General features: G+C 59.6%; 1 protein-coding gene across 1 annotated transcript; it reads left to right on the top strand.

The window, feature by feature from the left end:
* The first annotated feature begins 6,910 nt into the window (after window positions 1-6,910).
* On the top strand, window positions 6,911-19,622 carry LOC102417611 (glycine-rich cell wall structural protein-like). The gene is made up of 42 exons (XM_023755318.1): window positions 6,911-6,929; window positions 7,020-7,079; window positions 7,364-7,396; window positions 7,521-7,574; window positions 7,710-7,742; window positions 7,847-7,906; window positions 8,007-8,039; window positions 8,278-8,310; window positions 8,406-8,438; window positions 8,544-8,603; window positions 9,803-9,832; window positions 9,932-9,964; window positions 10,055-10,096; window positions 10,227-10,256; window positions 10,770-10,799; window positions 10,875-10,907; window positions 11,103-11,132; window positions 11,209-11,241; window positions 11,334-11,369; window positions 11,844-11,873; window positions 11,951-11,983; window positions 12,327-12,356; window positions 12,436-12,468; window positions 13,260-13,295; window positions 13,677-13,706; window positions 13,784-13,816; window positions 14,568-14,600; window positions 16,052-16,084; window positions 16,171-16,200; window positions 16,291-16,323; window positions 16,426-16,461; window positions 16,714-16,818; window positions 17,098-17,142; window positions 17,641-17,682; window positions 17,770-17,802; window positions 18,236-18,298; window positions 18,380-18,409; window positions 18,499-18,558; window positions 18,689-18,802; window positions 19,082-19,126; window positions 19,218-19,271; window positions 19,460-19,622. The coding sequence occupies exons 1-42, from the start codon at window positions 6,911-6,913 to the stop codon at window positions 19,483-19,485; spliced, it is 1,722 nt and encodes a 573-aa protein (XP_023611086.1). The 3' UTR covers window positions 19,486-19,622.
* The last annotated feature ends 337 nt before the right edge of the window (window positions 19,623-19,959 follow it).

Below are 19,959 nucleotides of genomic sequence, written 5' to 3'. Positions count from 1 at the left end.
CACCCCAGGTTAGGGGATTCAGCCCCCTCCCCCCTCCTTACACTCTTCCTTTGCATTAGCATCTCTGGCAGCCACGGCCCCCATGACTCACCCTGGATCCATGTTAAAGACCCCAGGCTTGTCCCCAGGAGGCCTGGGGAGCAGGCATGCCTCTCTCCAGCTGTCATCCCCTCTGCCAATCCCGTCTCCAGGAGTCCTGGATTCAGGCCTCTTTCCAGCTGCCCATTCTTGAATGTCTAATTTGCAATGACTTAAAGCAGTTTTTTAAAAATTTAAAAACATTCTTCCACCCAGCCAGCGTGGCTCAGTGGTTGAGCATCGACCCATGAACCAGGAGGTCACGGTTCCATTCCCGGTCAGGGCACATGCCTGGGTTGCAGGCTCGATCCCCATTGTGGGGCCTGCAGGAGGCAACCAATTGATGATTCTCTCTCATCATGGATGTTTCTACCTCTCTCTTCCTCTTTGAAATCAATAAAAATATATTTTAGAAAATAAGTAAATAAATAATAAAAAACATTCTTCCAACGGACATTTCACTGTGTGGAAGGGATATAATGTAAAGTTGGGTACAGATAGCAGGTAAGCGCCTGGGCCATAGAGTCAGGGAAATTTAGGCTCTTTCTCTGCCACACACAAGTTGCTTTATGTCTCTGGGCCTGTTCTCACATTTGTAAAATGGGGATAATAATAACAGTTCCTACCTCCTTGGGGGTTCTGAGCATTAAATGAGCAAATGTATGTGAAGTGCTTAGTGCAGGGCCTAGCACATAGTAGGAACTTACTCATTGTTTAATAACAGTAACACTCCCTCCTTTGCACAGTGTTTTGCCGTTTTCAAAGCAGCCGTCTGGGCCAAAAGGAGGAATCTGGAGGAGAGGGGTCAGGACTTCCACACCCACCCGGGGTCACAGGGACAGAGAGGCCTGGGCCCACAGGATCTGAGACCAAAGCGCTTGACTGTGGCTTGGTCCGGGAGAAAGCCCCCAAGCCCTGCTCAATAGTGGGGTTCCCAGCCGAATATCTAGGTGTGTCCCCGTTGCTGTCATCGTGTCACAGTACCAGGCCCACTCAGATTTTCCTCTGGGAAGTCTCCAATGTGGCCACCAAACAGGATAAGGTGAAGTAAAAAGGCGAGGAAACAGCCACAGTGCAAATGTGGCTACCCTGGCAGGAAGGAGGAGATTGTGAGGGGTGCTGCTGGGGAGCGGGCTGGGTTCTGTTTCTTGGCCTCTGAGCCAGCTGCATAGGTGTTCGCTTTACAGGTATTTGTTATATTGTACATTCCTGTCTTATGCACACTTCGGAATGTACCCCATACTTCACACTGGCACGAGGTTTTAATAAACTGACAGGTGAGTGAGGAGAGGGAGTCGCTACCGTTCAGCTTTGCGCAGTGCAAGTGCCTGGGGACGCCTGGGAGGGTGTCCCAGAGGCTCTGAGTCAGGGATGGGGCTGAAGAGCTGCCACAAAGAGGGAGGAGAGGGTGACCTGAGGAGGCCTTAGCACAGCTGCAGGTTCCAAAGGTGTCCGCCCTGCAGGCGCCTGGCCGCCCTTCAAGCTATTCTCCCCACATTCCCACCCTGGCAGGTGGCGCTTCCGTGAGCAGATGGCTGGGAGTCTATTGGCACAGGCGGTGTCATTTTAGGTGATGCACTTCCTGGGCTTCCATCCTCCGCCTTTAACACTCCAGCTGTCTCCTTGCCCTGGGCTTCTAGCTCTGGCCCTCAAAGGTGCTCCTCTGTTCAGAGGCTGGGCTGTGTCCCCTCAGGCCTGGGAGCAAAGGGTAGCCCAGGCCTGGGCTCCATCAAGAGCTCTGTCAGCCCCCAAGTGATCCATGTGCTCTCAGGCCCTCCCTGCCTGTTTGGGGCTGGGGGTGAGCTGAGGGGACTAGCTGTGCTGGGGGTAGGGGTGGTGGCAATGCAGGGGCTGCGGGTGCCCAACTGGGCCCAGCCCTGGTCCTGAGTGGCATCAAGCTGGCCTGAGGCCCCTGGCTGTCTGGCATTTCCCACAGGCCCATGCCAGCACCCAGACAGCCTGGCAGAGGTGGTGGACATTGGCGTTCCCTCCAGCAGCGACGGAGCAGGCACCTGGCCTTTACCTCCTGCGTTGCCCTCCCAGTCTCCCCGCCGGCCTCCTCTGGGCCAAGCCGCCCCGGCGCCCTTCGGGTGAGCTGAGTGTCTGCGTGTCTGGGTCTGTACAGGGGACCCTCAGCTATCCCAGGTCTAAGGCAGGGCCCAGGCTGGTGTGGGGCGGGCACAGAGCAATGCTGTGTCTCAAGTAACTGGGCCTGTTGCTGCCAAAAGTATGTGGAGTAGCGGGGAGTGGAGGACCGTGGACTGGGGTAGGGGTGGGGGTGGACTGCCTGGCTCCAAACTCCAGCCCCGCTGCTTAGGAGGTGGGCAATCTGAGCCAAGTCCCTTCTCCGCTCTGCCTCTGTTTCCCCATCTGTAAAGCGGAGTAGGAAGTAGCTCCCTCAATAGCCCCGGCACTATAGCATCATCATGTTAGAGGAGAGTGAACAGACTCAGGGAGGTCAGGTACCTGCTCCAACTCCCCAGCTGGATAAAGCGGATACTTAACCCAACCTGCATCTGAATCCAGCACCCAGCCTGCTAACGCTGAGGCCACTCAGCTGCCCTCCGTGAGGAGGCCAGGGAGCCAGTGCTTGTTGCCATGGGGAGGAGCAGGGGGCAGGCAGGAGAGCCCTCCCCGGGGAGCCTGAGGGAACTGTCCCCGCTATCCCAGGCTCCTTTGGGTGGTTGGAGCCAGGGGCCACCCCTGAGCCACTCCCAGCAGCCAGTAGAAGGTCCAGCCTCCAGGACTCCAGGTCACAGCCCTCTGCCAGGCAGGGCAGGAGGTGGGCATGTGGGATGCGGTGCCAGGGCGCTGGACTGAAGGGACCCAGCAGGAGCCTTGTGCAAAGGTGGGTCTGTCGGGGGAGATGGGTGCCACAGGCGTGTGTGTGTGTGTGTGTGTGTGTGTGTGCGCGCACGCGCAGGCATGCTCAGGTAAGCATGGTCCCTGGGTGCAGGCCCTCAGGTGTGGGGAGAGAGAGCAGCAAGGGTGGGTGGGAGGGGAGATGCAGGCACAACTCAGTGCTGGGGGGACTGCAGGTAAAGGGATACCTGGGAAAAGCCCTGCAGTCCGCTGGTGACTGGAGCTGTCCCATTAGGTGTTGTGGGCTCAAAGGCCTCACATAAGAAGCAAAACCCAACACCCGCTGCCCACTCCTCACTGAGCTTCTTTCCAGGCCCTCGCTGTGCCAGCCTGCTTCGTTTGGCAGACTGCCCCCCTTAGCCACAGGTGCTGGGGAGGAAGGGGCTGACGGGGCAGGGGGCAAGCCAGCAGATAGGGTACGGGGGCTTCTGGACTAGGGTCCTGGGGTCTGAGTCACCGCTGTCCCCAGCAGCCCAGGGGGGTCCACAGACTCCCTGGAGGAGGTGAGGGCTGGTGTCCAGACCCTTGACTCCTGACATTTCCCAGGCCTGCCTCTCCTGTCCTCTCATGCTCACCAAGCCCCCTTCACCTGGCCTGATTCCATCTGCCCCCCCATAGGAATGGAGTGTTACTAGCCCCCCAGGTACCCTTCTTGCAATCTTGCCCCCACCACACCCTAAGAAGTGGCCCCCTGAGAGTCTGTCCCCCAAAACTAGAGTCAGTGCTGCTGCATTTCGGTTAGAGATGGAGGTGAAACTGGGAGGACCTCCGGCCGTGGGTGGGCCTTGCAGAGCCTTCAACAGTAAGGCCCTGGCCAGTGTGACTCAGTTGGTTGTGCTGCAGCCCATGCCCCAAAAGGTTGCAGGTTCCATTCCCAGTTAGGGCACATGCCCGGCTTGCAGGCTCCAATCCCCAGTAGGGAACGTGCAGGAGGCATCGATGGATCGATTGGTGTTTCTCTCTCTCTCCCCCTCCCTTCCTCTCTCTTTAAAATCAAATTTTAAAATATTTTTCTAGAGTTTTTTAAAAATGTATTTGTATTGATTTCAGAGAGGGAGGGGAAGGGAGAGAGAGAGAGTGAAACATCAATGATGAGAGAGAATCATTGATCGGCTGCCTCCTGCACACCCCCTACTGGGGACTGAGCCTGCCACCTGGTCATGTGCCCTTGATCAGAACCGAACCCAGGACCCTTCAGTCCACAGGCCGATGCTCTATCCACTGAGCCAAACCGGCCAGAACTAAAAATATTTTTAACAAAGAAACCCCTGGACCTTTGGACAGGGTGAGCATGGGGTGACCCGTCCCTGTGATCACCGTTCCCTCTGGGAAGGAGGCTCAGGCCCACTCTGCAAGCCCAGCCCCAGGTGGGGACCAAGGTCCAGCTCCCAGTGCCACCCCGTCAGTCCTCGGGGTTGGATGGGATAACATTACCCCTCTTCTTGTGGGCAAGTCTACGCGTCAGATACAGTGCACCTCATTGTTAGCTGGCCACAGGCCTTTGTAACACTGTAGCCTCTGCCTCCTTCCTTCTCTCTCTCTCTCCCAGTAACACAGTAACTCACTGAGTCCCTCCTGTCAGCCACACCCACATTTCTGGGCCGGGCTCCCCCCTCTCCCCAGCTGTGTTTGGGCTGGGCCTGGGTGCCCACAGTGCCTGCCTGCTCCTCACCAGCTGCTGGGGTAACATCTGAGCCCGCCAGGCCTGGCGCCAGGGTCCCAGACCCTGACAGGAGTCGAGGAGCCTCGTGCGCCAGGTGGGGGGCCGTCCCAGCTGTCAGCACCCATGATGGATGAGGAGCGGGGCAGGGGGGAGGCCGAGGACTGGACGCCTGCTGCAGAGGGAGGTGGGGGCTGGCCCCCTGGGGTCTGCCAACAGAGCCTCTGTCACTCCCAGCGGGGGGCCTGGGAAAGGGCCCCCACCCAGCAGAGGTGTTTAAAGGCTCAAAGGGTGTGTGCCCTCCCACTCTGCCAGGAATCATGGGCACCTGGGCCTTCCCCGCAGCCCTTTTCCTGCTCTGCCTGACTTCTGAAAGCCTGCAAGGCGGTGAGGGCAGGCCTCGGGCAGCTACAGGGTCTGGGCAGCTGGGGTTGGAGCTGGGGGTATAGGTAGAGCATTGGGTCAGAGGCTGGGACTCCAAGGGGGAGGGATGGGTGTGTGAAGTCTGGGTTTTGGGGGGCTGGGGTATATATGCATGGGTCCTGCCCCTCTCTGCCTCGGGGTCCCCACTCTGAGTCAGCACTCCCTGCTCCCCAGGGCTGCCTTCACTGTCTTCTGGCCTAGGAAAAGGTGAGTGGACCCTCCAGGCACTGGGGTTCAAGAAGAGGACCTGGTCTCTCCTCCCGGGGGTCTGGGAGCTCCCAGACGCGGAGCCCAGGAGAGCAGGTCCCTCCCTGTCCTCCTGGCAGTCGGTCTTGTCCAGGGTCAGCTCACGTGTGGGAAGCACAGACCCGAACCCTTAGAACAGAGTGAGATGGGGCAGAACTTCAGCTCTGGGCGTGAGAACGTGGGAGCCCAGAGGAGGGGCTTGGAGCTGGGTCTGGAAGGGCAGGGGGACTGGGTTATAACCGGACAAGGAAATCGCTGGAAGCAAGAGGGTCAAAGGCCTGGAGGTGGGACAGGATGGGAGGAGAGGAGGCTGGAGCGTGGGGAGGGGAGTAGGGGGCATCTTACTGCTGGAGAGAAACGCTGAGGGACCGGGTGAGGAGGATAAGATTTCCAAGAAAGGGGGGGTCGCAAAGATGCTCCAGTGAGCATGGAGGAAAGAGGTGCACACACCCCTGAGGAAGAGGGCATGGGGGCTCCCCCCCCCCCCCCCGCACAGGCCAGAAAGCCCCCTTTTGGCCACCAGGCTGGTCACCTGGTTCTGTCCTTGCTCCCCCTGTGAACAGAAGAAAAAGGGAGTCCCGGGGGGGAAGGGGTGCCCTCCTGGTTCGTGGGGGGGAAGGGAGGCCCGGATTTGGCCCTCCTTGCCCCTCCCGGGTACCCCTTTCTCCTGACCCTGGAGGCTTAAGGAGCCCGAAAGGGTACAAACCAGGTAAAACTGGGGGGGTGGGCAGCCCCTTTCCCCCAAATGAAGGCCGAGCACCCTGGCTCCTGGGCCCTTCTGCCCCCTTCGGCCCCACACACTTCCTCCCCGCCCCCCGGCTACCCCCCCCCCGCCCCAGTGGCCGGGGAGTAGGTAAGGGGTGGGTAAATAAGATTTGGGGGGCAGCCATCTCGGAAGTACCTGACACCCCTCAGGCGGAGAAGCCCACCTGAGACCCCTTCCAGCAGGTGCTCTCCTTCCCTCCTGCACACACTGCCCCCCACCCCCCACGAATCCATCCAGGCTGTTGTGGTGTCATCTAACGCATGTACCCTGCCCCTCACTGCATGGCCCCCAGGCCAGCTGGGAGCAGGCTTTGTGGGGGTGGGGGGAGGTGAAAGGGGGAACCTGGGTCCCTCGCCTGCTCCCTGAGTCTCCCCCTGGCCTCCTGGGGTATTAAACTTCAGAGCCCTGCCCAGCCCCCGCTGTCTCTCTCTGTGTCTCCCCATCTTCCTCTCACACCCCTCATCTCTATCTGTCCCCCCAGGATTTAGGGACAGGAATGGCCTGGGAGTCCAGCCAGGTGAGAGTGATGGGGTCTGGGTTGGTCCTCTCCTTGGTCCCTCCCAAGCCTCAGAGGGGAGGGGGAAGGTTGGTGAATGATTGGGGGGGGGCCGGGGGGCGGGGGTGCAGAGATTGGGAGCCTTCAGGTTTGCTGTTTCTGGCTGGGTCCAAGGATCCTGCACACCCACCCCATCTAGGACCCCAAACCTCCCAGATCATTCCTCCCTCTCCCCATAGCCCTCCAGCTCCGAATGGCTACAGAACTGGGAGAGGTGGGAGTTGGGGGGAGTTGGGACCAGTATTCTAGGGGCATCCCTGAAATGGGGTCTCTTCAGACCCTCACCTGATCCATCTCCTTCTCAGGCATTGGAGGGGGGATGAAACCCCACAAGCCAGGTGAGCCCTCCAGCTGCTGTCTCCCATCTGTGTGCCCTGATGCCCTGTGCTCTCTGCTCCTTGCTGACCCCTCCTGCCCTGTCTCCTCAGGGTTTGGGAATGGGAACGGGCATGGAGCAGGGGCCTTCCCAGGTGCCGCAGCCCAACCAGGTGAGGTGGGGGGGCGGGGGGATAGGGCTGGGTTGGCATTAGGGGGTGCTTATCCCAGGCTCCCCCAGGGCAGAACTGGTGACTCACTGGAGGCAGAAGGAAGGACCCTGAGGGTTCCTGATATCTGGTTTGAGGACGGCAGAGCAGGGTCCCCCTGCTTCACCCTCACCCCAGCTGGGACCCCAAATGCCCCCTGCCCTGCCCCTCAGCTCAGCATGGCTATGGAGCCCTAGGAAGAGGCTGGGCCCCTGGGGTCCCCTCATCTGCCGCATCTCTGTCCTCAGGCTTTGGAGGGGGGGTGAAGCCCCAGAAGCCAGGTGAGACCCGCTCCCTACGCCCACCCCTCTGTCCACCTGACATCTGTTTGGATGCCTTTGGAGCTGCTCCTCCCTCCTCTTCCCTCCTCTTCCCTCCTCTTCCCTCTTGGCTCTGTCTCCCCAGGATATGGAAATGGACTGGGAGCGGGTGCCTTCCCAGGGCCGGGAGCCCAGCCAGGTGAGGGCACCAGGCTCCACACTGGGGTTCAGGGAGGGAGGAGGTGGGATGAGAGCTGGGACCCAGGAACCAGTAGGGGAGGGAGTTGGGTTCTTGGGGGAGGACCGCAGGCTCAGCCCCTCTGTCGCCCCCCAGGCCTGGGAGGGGGAATGAAACCTCCGAAGCCCGGTGAGTGGAGAGCCAGCCCCGCCCCTGCCCCTTTCACCCCAGTTCCTCCGTGAGCCCCAAACCCGCCCACCTCAGGGCTACAGCCCCCACCTCTGTGTCCCCAGGATTCGGGAGCACAAATGGTGTAGGAACCAGCACTTTCCCGGGGGCAGGATCCCGGCCAGGTGAGGGTGACAGGCAGGCAGAGGAAAGGGGGTTCAGGGTCAGGGTCTGCATTCCTGGGGGGCGGGGTCAGTGTCGACCTCTCTCCCTCTCTCTTCCTAGGCCTGGGAGGGGGGATGAAACCTCAGAAGCCAGGTGAGTGGAGGCCACTCCCTCTCACCCGGTGCCGAGCTCTGGCACCATTACCCTTGCAGGGCTGCTCCCTGCAGGGGGCTGGTCTTGGGGAGGGTCTCCTAACTCCCAGGCCCTTCTCACACTGGCTCCCTGAGAGGAGCTGCCAGGGAGGGTGGGCACCGAGGTCCTGGGACGAGGACAGCACAGGTGTGAGCCCACACTCGCCCACCCGCAGTCTCTGCCTTCCCTCTCGCCACAGGCCCTGCCCCTCCACATGGTGGCCAGGCACCAGGTAGGCGATGGGGTGAGAGCTGGGGGGCACCTGCCTCAGTTTGGGGAGTCGAGGGCTCGCCAGGCTCCTTTACCTGGTCCCCGTCTCTTTCTCAGGAGTCGGAGGGGGTGTGAAACCTCCGAAGCCAGGTGAGCCCTACCCAGTCCCCATGTCCCTGCAGTCGCGTCTTCCATCCGCCCCCTCCTCCCCTGCCCCCTGGCGGAACCTGACCTCCTTCCTCTCCGTCTCCCCAGGATTTGGCAACGGGAATAAGATGGGAGCCAAGGCCTTCCCGGGAGTCGAAGCCCAGCCAGGTGAGGACACCTGGGCCAAGCTGGGGTCCCGGGAAGGAAGAGGGGGGAGGAGCTGGGTGATCAGGAGGGCGGGAAACTGATTTCCGTGGTGGGGGTCGGGGGCACCTGGCTTCTGAGGTTTCAGTCCTCCGAGAAGCCAGGTGCCATGGCCCAGTGGCACCTGGTCTTCCCCAGGCTTGGGCGGAGGCCTGAAACAGCAGCAACCAGGTGAGCCCGGGAGCCTGCCCTCCAGCCCCACCTTCTTGATTCTACCCCTGCCCATCCCCAGACCCCTCCTCACTGCTGCTTCCCACCAGGACCTGGCCCACTGGCAACGCGTCTGGGGGAGGGAGTCAGAGAAAGAACCCAGGACCCCGGGAACCCCTCCCCACCTCCTGCTCCCGCAGAGGGGCTCATTCCTTTCACTCATCCTGAGTGAGGCCACGACTGGCACAGCAGACACTCTGGTCGGCCTGAATAGAGCTGATGACTCCCTAGGCCAGCCGTGGGCAAACTACGGCCCGCGGGCCGGATCGGGCCCGTTTGAAATGAATAAAACTAAAAAAAAAAAAAAAAAAAAGACCGTACCCTTTTATGTAATGATGTTTACTTTGAATTTATATTAGTTCACACAAACACTCCATCCATGCTTTTGTTCCGGCCCTCCGGTCCAGTTTAAGAACCCATTGTGGCCCTCGAGTCAAAAAGTTTGCCCACCCCTGGGCTAGACTCAGCCCACAGGCCCGGAGCCACACCAGCCCAGTGCCTCTCAAGGACTGTGGTCAGGACTGTCGGGCGGGGGACCCCTGGGAGCTGGAAAGTGAGAAGGCAGATCCTGAGGCTGGAAGGGAGCTGGAGGCCTGGGGCTTGAGGCAGAGTGAGAACCCCGCTCCTGGAGGCTGGAGTTTCCAGGGCTGGGTTCCCTGGACGGCTGGCCTGGAAGGAAGACGCAGCGGAGTTTACCACCTGGGTCTCCTGGGCCAGACCCGGAGGGCGGCTGTGGGGAGGGGCCTGGGGCTCGGGTTCCTCACAGCCTCAGTCCCCCTAGTCCCTCCCTGACACAGGACACAGGCCCCCACAGTCACCTACCCCCTTAGTGAATCTAGCCAGGCTGAGTGGAGGGGAGGCTGGGGTCCGCAGGGCAGGGGAGGGGAGGCTGGGGGCCATTGCCCCGCCAGCAGCACCCAGCTTTTCTGTGTCATTTCCCCCCGCCCCCCCAGGTGGCGCAGCACAGAATGGCTTTGGACCAGGTAGAGCAGGGACCGCTGGGGCAGGAGGGCAGAAGCTGTTTCTGGGGCAGGCCCAGGGGTGGGGTTTCTGGGTCCCTCATCTGCTCATCTCTTCCCCAGGCTATGGAGGGAATGGAAAGCCCCAGAAGCCAGGTGAGCCCCACTCTGTCTAACGGCTCCTTATCCGTCTGCTCCACCCCCGCCCCAGATCCCTCCTCACTCCCTCCTGCTCTGTCTCCCCAGGATTCGGGAACGGGGCCCTCCCGGGAGCAGGAGCCCAGCCAGGCAAGGCCCTGGAGCTCAGGAGCAGGGGTGTTGCCGAGGGGGCTCTGGTGTGGGTGCCTGACCCTGGTTCTAAGGGGAGAGGAGGAGCGAGGTGGACTCAGACTCATGGGCAGTGCCTTCTCTTCCTCAGGTCTCGGAGGACTGAAACCTCAGAAGCCAGGTGAGACCCGCCCTCCGCCTCTCCCACTTGGTTTCCCACGAGAAACACTCATTGAACAAACATCCAGGGGCGGCCAAGTGCTGGAGACAGGCCCTCCCAGAGCCGGGGCACGTGGGCAGGCGGAGCAGACAGGAGAGGAGTGCGAATGCAACTCCGGGGCCGGAATGCCCACTAGAGGGCGAGGCCCGCTGATAAATGAGGACCAGGGAGGGTGCAGGCACGAAGAAGGCTGGGAGGCCATGGGGCTGGGAGGCTGATGGCACGTGGCTGGGGAGAAGGCGGCCTCAAGTTCACCCTGCTGGCTGGTAGACATGGTGGCTGTCAGTGACGCCTAACCAGATGGACCAGGCAGCTAGGTATGACATTCAGGCTCTAGAGGAGGCTGGACTCCAGGGGGAAGCCTAGGACCCAGCTGGGCGGGTCCAGGTCTGAGGTGAGAGCTAAAGGGGCCAGGCTGAGGGTAGAGGCTCAGAGAGAGGCCAGCAGCCAGAGCCCCCTCTCTCCTTCCACCAGGCCCTGCAGCTCAAAACGGCTATGGACCAGGTAGGGGCACCCTAGGGCTCTGGGGAGGCACAGAGATGGGGCTCCGATCCCTCACGCTCCCTGACTCTCCACCAGGCTTTGGAGCGGCTATGAAACCCCAGAAGCCAGGTGAGCCTCACCCCTGTCTTTCCTCTCCACGCCGCCACCCCCCCAAACCCTGAGCTCCTGCTTCAGGAGTGAAGGGTGTCAGGGGGCCAAGGACCATGGGAGAGAAGTGGGAGGCAAGACCAGGGGACCCCAGGGCTGGCCTCAGCCCCTCAGCCCACAGCCAGCTTTACCATTCCCCCCACCTTCTCCCCACAGGCCCTGCAGCTCAGAATGGCTATGGACCAGGTAGGGGTGAGCCGGGGCTCTGGGGAGGCTCAGGGATGGGGCCCGGGGCCCTCAGTGCTGCCTGTCTCTCCACCAGGCTTTGGAGCAGCTATGAAACCCCAGAAGCCAGGTGAGCCTCACCCCAGCCTTTTCCCTCCGCCTCCCCCAAACCCTGAGCTCCCCTCCCCTCATTCACACCCACACCCGGATCTGTGTCCCCAGGATATGGTAATGGAAATGGACTGGGAGCCCCAGCAGGTGAGGGGACAGCCATCCTGTCCTCCTCATTTCTCTCAGGCCTCTCTCTGACACCACCTTCCTCAGCACTAATGCATGGAGTGGGGTCTGCTTACCTCTAAGACCGTGGTCAGCAAACTGCGGCTCGCCAGCCACATGTAGCTCTTTGGCCCCTTGAGTGTGGCTCTTCCTAAGCCTTAGGAGTACCCTAATTAAGTTAATAACAATGTACCTACCTATATAGTTTCAGTTTAAAAAATTTGGCTTTCAAAAGAAATTTCAATCGTTGTACTGTTGATATTTGGCTCTGTTGACTAATGAGTTTGCCGACCTCTGCTCTAACAAGAAGGACACTCCTGCTTCAGGAGTGAAGGGTGTCAGGGCGCCAAGGACCATGGGAGAGAAGTGGGAGGCAAGACCAGGGGACCCCCAGGCCTGGCCTCAGCCTCTCAGCCCCACAGCCAGCTTTATGGTTCCCCCACCTTCTCCCCACAGGCCCTGCAGCTCAGAATGGCTATGGACCAGGTAGGGGTGGGCCGGGGCTCTGGGGAGGTGTAGGGATGGGGCCAGGGTCCCTCACCTGCTCCCTGTCTCTCCACCAGGCTTTGGAGCGGCTATGAAACCCCAGAAGCCAGGTGAGCCTCACCCCTGTCTTTTCTCTCTGCCTCCCCCAAACCCTGAGCTCCCCTCCCCTCATTCACACCCACACCTGGATCTGTGTCCCCAGGATTCGGGAATGGGAATGGGCACAGGCTTGGGGCCCAGCCAGGTGATACTGGGAGGGGAGCGAGGTCTATGTCTGGGTGTCTTCTCCTGCCTCCCTCCCAGGCCTCAGAGGGGCAGGACTGGTGAATAATTGAGGGAGCACTAGTTGGAAGCTTCTAGAATCCCAGCTCTCTGACTTGGCCTAAGAGGGGGCACCTTTACCTCCACCTCAGTCAGACCCCCAGCCCTCAGCTCACCCTCCCTTTCCCCCAGGCCCAGCAACCCAGAACGGATTTGGAGCAGGTAGAAGCAGAGCGGGTAGGAACCTGGGGAGGCTGAGAGGGGCTCCCGAGTCCCTCATCTGCTCCCAAATCCTTTTCAGGCTTTGGGGGGGGCATGAAGCCCCAGAAGCCAGGTGAGTCCTGCAGTCGTCGTGTCTCTGTGCATGTGCCCTCTGAAGCCAGAGCACCCCACTCACACCCTGTCTCTCTCCAGGATCTGCAGCCAGCGGGGCCTTCTGTGGGGCAGGAGCCCAGGCTTCTTAGAGGGAGAGGGGTGGGTTAGGTGTTTAAAGTTTCCCCCCACGTCCCGCGTGGTTCAGGGTTCAGGATCTGGAAGAGGAGCCGCACACAAATGAAAGAGAAGAGACAAGAGATAATTTGGAAATACTGGGGGGCCAGGCGGGCAAGTCCAACTCAAGGGAAGGACTTCCCCTGGTGCTCAGGCCGCACCAACCTTTTATTGGTTTGGGATCCACCCATAGCATAGCCCTTAGGCAGGCAAGTTCCAGTAACAGGCAGACTAGCCCATCAGCAACGATTTATATAATAGTAAATGGGGAAGTTGCTTCAGCTACCATTGTCTGGACTAACAGTGGGTGCATAGCTCTGACCATTGCCAGGGCTTCAAGGGTCCCTAGCCTTCTGGGCTCCTGTCCACACCTCTCTGCTAGTGAAGACAATAGGCAGCTTCCCACGGTTAGGGACTGGAGTAGGGGCCTGGAGGGGAGGCAGAGAACTAGGTACCCTGTAGTGGGGAGATGGAGGGTTGGCCTGTGGCCTGGGAAAGGGAGTGAACCTGCAGAAACCAGGTGAGGGAAAGACCCCCCACACCCCGCCTCTTCTCTGAGGCTGCCTGACTCTGTCCTGCTTCTACTGAACCCCTCTGCATACTGCCCCTCACGCCACCCCTGTTTTCCCTCCCCAGGATATGGTAGTGGAAATGGACTGGGAGCCCCAGCAGGTGAGGGCAGCTGGGCTTGGTCCTGAGGGGGGTGGGGAGGGGAGGACAGGAGCAAGGGGTGGAGGCCTGGCAGAGGCTGTCAGCCTCTCTGCCTCCCAGACCTGGGAAGGGGTGGGAAAGCCCAGCAGGTGAGAGGACAGCCATCCTGTCCTCCTCATTTCTCTCAGGCCTCTCTCTGTCACCACCTTCCTCAGCACTAATGCATGGAGCGGGGTCTGCATGCCTCTAACAAGAGGGACACTCCTGCTTCAGGAGTGAAGGGTGTCAGGGCGCCAAGGACCATGGGAGAGAAGTGGGAGGGAAGACCAGGGCACCCCCAGGGCTGGCCTCAGCCCCTCAGCCCACAGCCAGCTTTATGGTTCCCCCACCTTCTCCCCACAGGCCCTGCAGCTCAGAATGGCTATGGACCAGGTAGGGGTGGGCCGGGTCTCTGGGGAGGTGCAGGGATGAGGCCAGGGTTCCTCACCTGCTCCATGTCTCTCCACCAGGCTTTGGAGCGGGTATGAAACCCCAGAAGCCAGGTGAGCCTCACCCCAGCCTTTTCTCTCCACCTCCCCCAAACCCTGAGCTCCAGGCACCTATTCACACCCCACTGAGATATTGACACACACACACACACACACACACACACACACACACACACACACACACACGGGATTCGGGAATGGGCTGGGAGCCCGGCCTGGTGGGACTGGTGGGGTCTGAGGTGGGCATCTGCGTGTCCTCTCCCACCTCCCTCCAGGCCTTTGAGGGGCCGGATTGGTAAATGGTTATAAGAGGCCCGGGACAACCTCCATGATCCCTGGTTCTGGCTTGGCTGCCTGCCAGCCTTTACCCCACCTTAGCCAGGGCCCAAGTCTCCTGTTCATCCTTCCCGCCCCACTGGCCCCTGCTCAGGATGGCTCCAAAACAGGTGGGTCCTGAGGGACTGAGAGAGGCCGGAAGGAGGAGAGGAGGCGGCCCTCGGAGGGAGCTGGTGTCTTCACCCAGATCCTGTCTCATGGTCCTCTCGTGGGCCCCACCAGACTTGGAGAATTGAACGGGGGTGGCAGGAGGCAGGAGAGATCCCAGGGCTTCTGGTTCCTAAGCTGGGAGGGAAGGCAGCCCAGCTGCCCGCCTCCTGCCTCTCCCCCTCCTGTCCACACAGGCCTGTGGCTCCATCAGCCAGGGACCAGGTAGTGGAGTGGCCCCGGGGAGCCTGACGCTGAGTTCTAGAGGAGAGGCCCGGTGGGTGGGTAAGGGGTACCTCATCTGCTCCCCTCTCTCCTCCAGGCATTGGTGAGGGCATGAAGCCTCAGAAGCCAGGTAAACCCTTCCTTTCTATCCACACTGTGATACTGTGATTTATGATAAGAAATATATACTTGGGCCCTGACCAGTTTGGCTCAGTGGATAGAGCGTCGGCCTGCGGACTGAAGGGTCCCGGGTTCGAATCCCGGTCGAGGGCATGTACCTTGGTTGCGGGCACATCCCCAGTAGGGGGTGTGCAGGAGGCAGCTGATCGATGTTTCTCTCTCATCGATGTCTCTAGCTCTCTATCCCTCTCCCTTCCTCTCTGTAAAAAATCAATAAAATATATTTTTAAAAAAAAAGAAATATATACTTGGTCTTCTCCCATTCCTGGCACAGAGCTGGCTCTTAAAAGCCTTGGAATTTCCTAAGTTCTTTTGTTGTGTTAATGAGGTGACTTTTGGAAAGCCCCTGGGGCCGGTTGCCACCTTGTGATTGGAGGGTTGCAACTTTTAATCCCACCCCTTTGCTTGTAAGGAAGCCTCTGTAAAAACCCCCAGGGACAGGGCTGGGAGAGCGTGCTTTCGGGTTGGTGAAGGGGGTGGGGGGTGGGGAGAAGGGTGATGGGCTGGAGCATGGAAGCTCCGAATGCCTTCTCACATACAAACCTTATCCTGTACGTTTTGTTCATCTGGCTGTTTCTGAGCTGTATCCTTTCATAATATACCTAAATTCTGGGAGCCACTCTAGAACAGCGGTTCTCAACCTGTGGGTCGCGACCCCGTTCGGGGTGGAACGACCCTTTCACAGGGGTCGCCTAAGACCATCGGAAAACACATATATAATTACATATTGTTTTTGTGATTAATCACTGTGCTTTAATTATGTTCAATTTGTAACAATGAAATTGGGGGTCACCACAACATGAGGAACTGTATTAAAGGGTCACGGCGTTAGGAAGGTTGAGAACCACTGCTCTAGAAGATTAATTGAACCCAAAGAGGGGGTCATCGGAACTTCTGGTTTATAGAGCTGGTTGGTCAGAAGCACAGATGACAACCTGGGTTGGCAATGGGCAGAAGTGGGAGGAGGGAACAGTATTGTGGGACTGAGCCCTTAACCGGTGGGATCTGATGCTACCTCCAGGTAGGTAGGGTCAGAATTGTAGGACACCCAGCTGGTACCCGAAAATTGCTCGGTGATGTTGGAAAAAAACCCAGAATTGAAACTAGTGTCAGAATTGGACCCCACTACTCTCTACCTCCAGAAACTATCTATTCCCTTCATCTGTGACCCCTCAAAGCCCCCCACCTGTCTCCCCAGTTTGCAAGAATGGGCTGGGAGCTGGATGGAGCCTTCCCGGGGAAGGGGCCCAGCCAGATGAGGGAGGCAGGGCAGGCATGGAGCTCTGGAAGGTGGAGGGGAAGAGGGGTCACAGGGTCCCGTGGGGCAGAGTTCGGTCCTGGGAAAGAGAAGGGGCAGAATGGAGTCCATCTGTCACTCAGCCTCCATCTGTCTCTCCCCAGGCCTAGCAGGGGGCATGAGCCCTCCAAAGCCAGGTGAGCCCACCCCTGCCCCTCTCCCACCTCCACCTGAAGTCTCCCCCCACCCCAGCCCCAGCCCTCATTCCTGCTCTCCCTCCCAGGATACACACCAGGAAACGGGCTCCCGCCTGGTGAGTACATGAGGGTCTCAATGTCAGGTAGAGAGGGCTCCCTCTGGGGAGGGCTGCCCCTCGGAAGCTGTCTCTCTGCCTCTCCTGCAGGTCTGGAAGGGGGTGTGAAACCTCAGAAGCCAGGCAAGTGCAAGAGCCCCTATCTCAGTCCTGTACCTTCTCCTATCGCTCCTTCCAGGACCCCCGCCCCCCAGCACCCCTAACTTCCCTGCTTTTCCTCTCCAGGATATGGCAGCAGAAACGGGCTGGGGGCCCAGGCAGGTGAGGCCCCAGGGGCGAGGGGGGTAGGCTAGCAGGCCTTGGGGCTGGGTGGGCAATTAGCAGAAACCATGTCAGGTGGCTGGGTCCCTTGGTCCCCAGAGCAGGTTGTGGCCCAGAGGAACTGGGCTTTTCCTGTCCTGGCCAATGGTCCCCCCTTGGAAGCTGTGTCTGCCCTAGAAGCTACTGCAGGCTGGTGGACTGGCCGGACCCAGGCCCGTCTGGGCTCACGGCCCCCTCCCTCCTCCCATCTAGGTCCCTGCCATGGGCTTCCCACTCCAGGAGGCCCTTCTGACAAAGCAGGTGGCTGGGGCTCCAAAGCCCAGCCCCCCGCCCCAGCGCAGAACGGCAAGTTCCCAGGTCAGTGTGGAGTGGGTGGCAATGGGGGGTGGGGTGGTGTACCTGGTCCCAGAAGGGGCTGGGCCTGGCTGGGCTGCTCAGAAGCCCCTACGCCCATTCTTCACCTGAGAGTGAGGCTTGCTGTGAGCCAACTGAGGAAAAGCCTGAACTCTGGCTCGGAGACCCACATGACCCCCAATATGGCAGCTCCCCCAAGCACCTGTCCCCCGCATGGCAGGCTGTGGCAGTCCCAAACTGCCTGGCCCTGGGCTCACTCCTGTGCCCTGGTTTTCTTCCTAGCACCGACACCAGCCATCCAGTGGGGACTGAAGCCTCAGAAAGCAGGTGGGAGTCTGCTTGCCTCTGTGCCCATCCAGGTCAGGGTCACTCCCCATCACCCTTATGCCCAGGCTGCCTCAGCTGTTCAGGCCAGGAAGGCCCCTCCCAAGTCGACCCTCCTTCTCTCTTGCTGCTTTCTAAACTCAGTTATTCTGCCGAAACCGGTTTGGCTCAGTGGATAGAGCATCGGCCTGCGGACTGAAAGGTCCCAGGTTCGATTCCGGTCAAGGGCATGTACCTTGGTTGCGGGCACAACCCCAGTAGGAGATGTGCAGGAGGCAGCTGATCGATGTTTCTCTCTCATCGATGTTTCTAACTCTCTATCTCTCTCCCTTCCTCTCTGTAAAAAATCAATAAAATATAATAAAAAATAAAAATAAATAAACTCAGTTATTCTGATTCCTTTCCCTGTGGGTAGAAAGAATCCCTTCTTCCTCCTCGAGTTCCTAAGGTCCATCCTTGGGAAAGTGTGGTCCTCCGCACTGAGCTCAGTTCTCTTCACAGGGTACCACCCTTCAAACGGCTACGGACCAGGAGCAGAACTGGGTGAGGCGGCCCTCGTCTGAGTTCTTCTTCCTCCCACCCCATCCCCACCCTTGTGGCCATCTCTGACCTCCGTTTCCTCTACTCTAGGCTTTGGTGATGGCCTCAAACCTCAGAAAGTTGGTGAGCGCCCCCCGCCCGCCCCCCGCCTCCACCCGCCCAGGCCCTCATCTTGGGCACAACCTGGCACCTCCTTCATGATGAGCCCTCCTTGTTGCTACCTTTGTCATGTCTGTCTCTTTCCTTATTCACCCAGCCCATATTTACTATGCACTGGGCTACAGTGGTGGCCAGACCAGGTGCCATCTTATTTCAGGTGAGGGTAGAGTGACAGACTGAGGCCAGGAGGAAGGGAAGCTGCCCAGAGAGAAGCCAGGGAAGGCTTCGAGGAGGTTGAGCAGGGTTAGCGCGCTGAGGGTGGGGGGATGTGAGAGGCCCTCTCTAGGGGACCTCTGTGTGAGTCAGTCTGTCCCTCCATGAGCTGGTCACCCTGGCTTCCCCACTGCTGTCCACCCTCAGCCCCCATCCCAGCCCCTCTCCAATCTGTCTCCTGCAGGTTTTAGTTACGGGAATGGTGGTCTGGGAGCTGGGATCTTCACCGAGGCCCTCCTGCAGCCAGGTGCCTAAAGGTGGGGTTGGGGAGGTTGGAGGGGCTCCTGGCTCAGGGGCTGTTCATGCCTCTGACCTCTTTCCTCCTCAGGGTTCCCTGGGGCCAATGGCTTTAGAAACGGTGAGTTGGGTCCCGGGGACAGAGTGCAGGGGGTGAGGGGAAGGGACACCAAGGTCTGGTCAGGAGTGAAGCACATGGATCTCTCGCAGGGTATGGCGAGGAAGCGCTGGTGTACCCCAAAGCCGCAGCTCCAGCCTCTGAAGGAAATGGTAAGAAATGAGAGTTCAGGGAGCAGCGTGAACCCTGGCAAGGGCTATTGGGGGTTGGGGGGCTCTGAGGCCCAGGGAGGACTGGGGCATCCAGTGGGCAGTGGTTCCCACAGAAGCTCTCCTCCTGCAGGTCAGACTGAGGCTTTGAGGGGCTCTCCTTGGCCCTCCCTCCAGCCTTGGGGGGCTGCCTGGAAGCCTGGATATGGGGCCGGAGGTGCATATCCAGGGGTCGAAAGCCAGCCAGGTAATGGAGTGTGTGGAAGAACATTGAGGGGGGGACAAGGGGTGGCTTTAGGGAGCTGGGTCCTGGGCCCAGGCCCACCCCATAGCCCTACGGAGATGGAGGGGACATTGATGGTGGAGGAAGTATGAGGGGGACAGGAATGAATGGGACTGGAGGAGGGATAGGGAGAGCAGGGGGCCCTGAGCATGAGCCTGGAACCTGGACTAAGATGAGGAGGTGACAGACCAGATCAAGGGCCATCAGGGACGCAGTGCTCCTACCTCCCGTCCCTATCTCCAGGGCCCTATGAGCAGCTGAGGCCAGAGCTGGGCCCCAGACCCTTTGGTGAGTGGGGTTCTCCCAAGGCCTGGGATGAAGCTGGGGGGAGCACTGGAAAGTTCTGTGACCCGGGTCCCCTGGCTTGTTTGTGCGTTAGGAGGCCCTGAGGTGAAGCGAGGCAGCAGTGGGCCGCTGGAAAATGGCTATGGAGGTGAGGGGGAGCCAGTGGCACCATTGTCACCCTTTCCAGCCGCACTTGGGGATGCCCCCAGCCCTTGGGAGGGAGGGCCGGCTCTCAGACCACCTGGAGTCTCAGAGACCAGAGGAGGGAGAGGGCTCGTTTTCCCCAGGAGGCGAGGAGGGGGCACCTCACCGGAGCTCTGCTCTACCTCTTCCCAGGCCACTGCCCTTTTGGGAAATGCTGAGCCCCTGAGCTGATCCACGGTCATCCTGAGAGGCTGGTCTGCTTGGCAAGGACGGCCAGACCCTTGGGCTTGGTCTCTGGCCTGGGGTCTCCTACGAGCTGGAAGTATTAATAAAGGCGATGTGCTTCTCTGTTTGCCTTTGTGTGCCATGGCGGGGTGAGGGGTGGGATGGGCTGCCTGGGGTTAGAGCCCCCTGGGCCTACAGTCTCCACTCTGCACCTCATTCATTCATTCATTCATTCATTCATTCATTTAACAAACTGTGTGGCTGTGTGCTACGGGCTTTGCTCTGATGGGAGAGACCATGAGAACAGAACAGATTCGGGCCTGCCTTTGGAGAGGGGGCATCGCTTGGCAACAATCTATTGGGGGAGCCACATCCAAGTTAGGGAGCTTGTGTATTATTTGTGTCTTAATTTATAACAATTTATTAGAGTTATTAAACTAAAATCTCATTTTCCTTAAGCCCTTACA

Source organism: Myotis lucifugus, unplaced genomic scaffold, assembly GCF_000147115.1.
Source record: "Myotis lucifugus unplaced genomic scaffold, Myoluc2.0 scaffold_72, whole genome shotgun sequence".
NCBI classification, from domain to species: domain Eukaryota; kingdom Metazoa; phylum Chordata; class Mammalia; order Chiroptera; family Vespertilionidae; genus Myotis; species Myotis lucifugus.
This window is presented reverse-complemented; position numbering and strand designations above follow the sequence as displayed.

Excerpts from the sequence above, each read along its gene's own strand:
- LOC102417611 (XM_023755318.1), top strand. Across the intron at positions 13,817-14,567 it reads TATGAAACCCCAGAAGCCAG|GCATTGGTGAGGGCATGAAG; the intron begins GTGAGCCTCACC and ends TCTCTCCTCCAG. Across the intron at positions 16,462-16,713 it reads CGGGCTGGGGGCCCAGGCAG|GTCCCTGCCATGGGCTTCCC; the intron begins GTGAGGCCCCAG and ends CCTCCCATCTAG.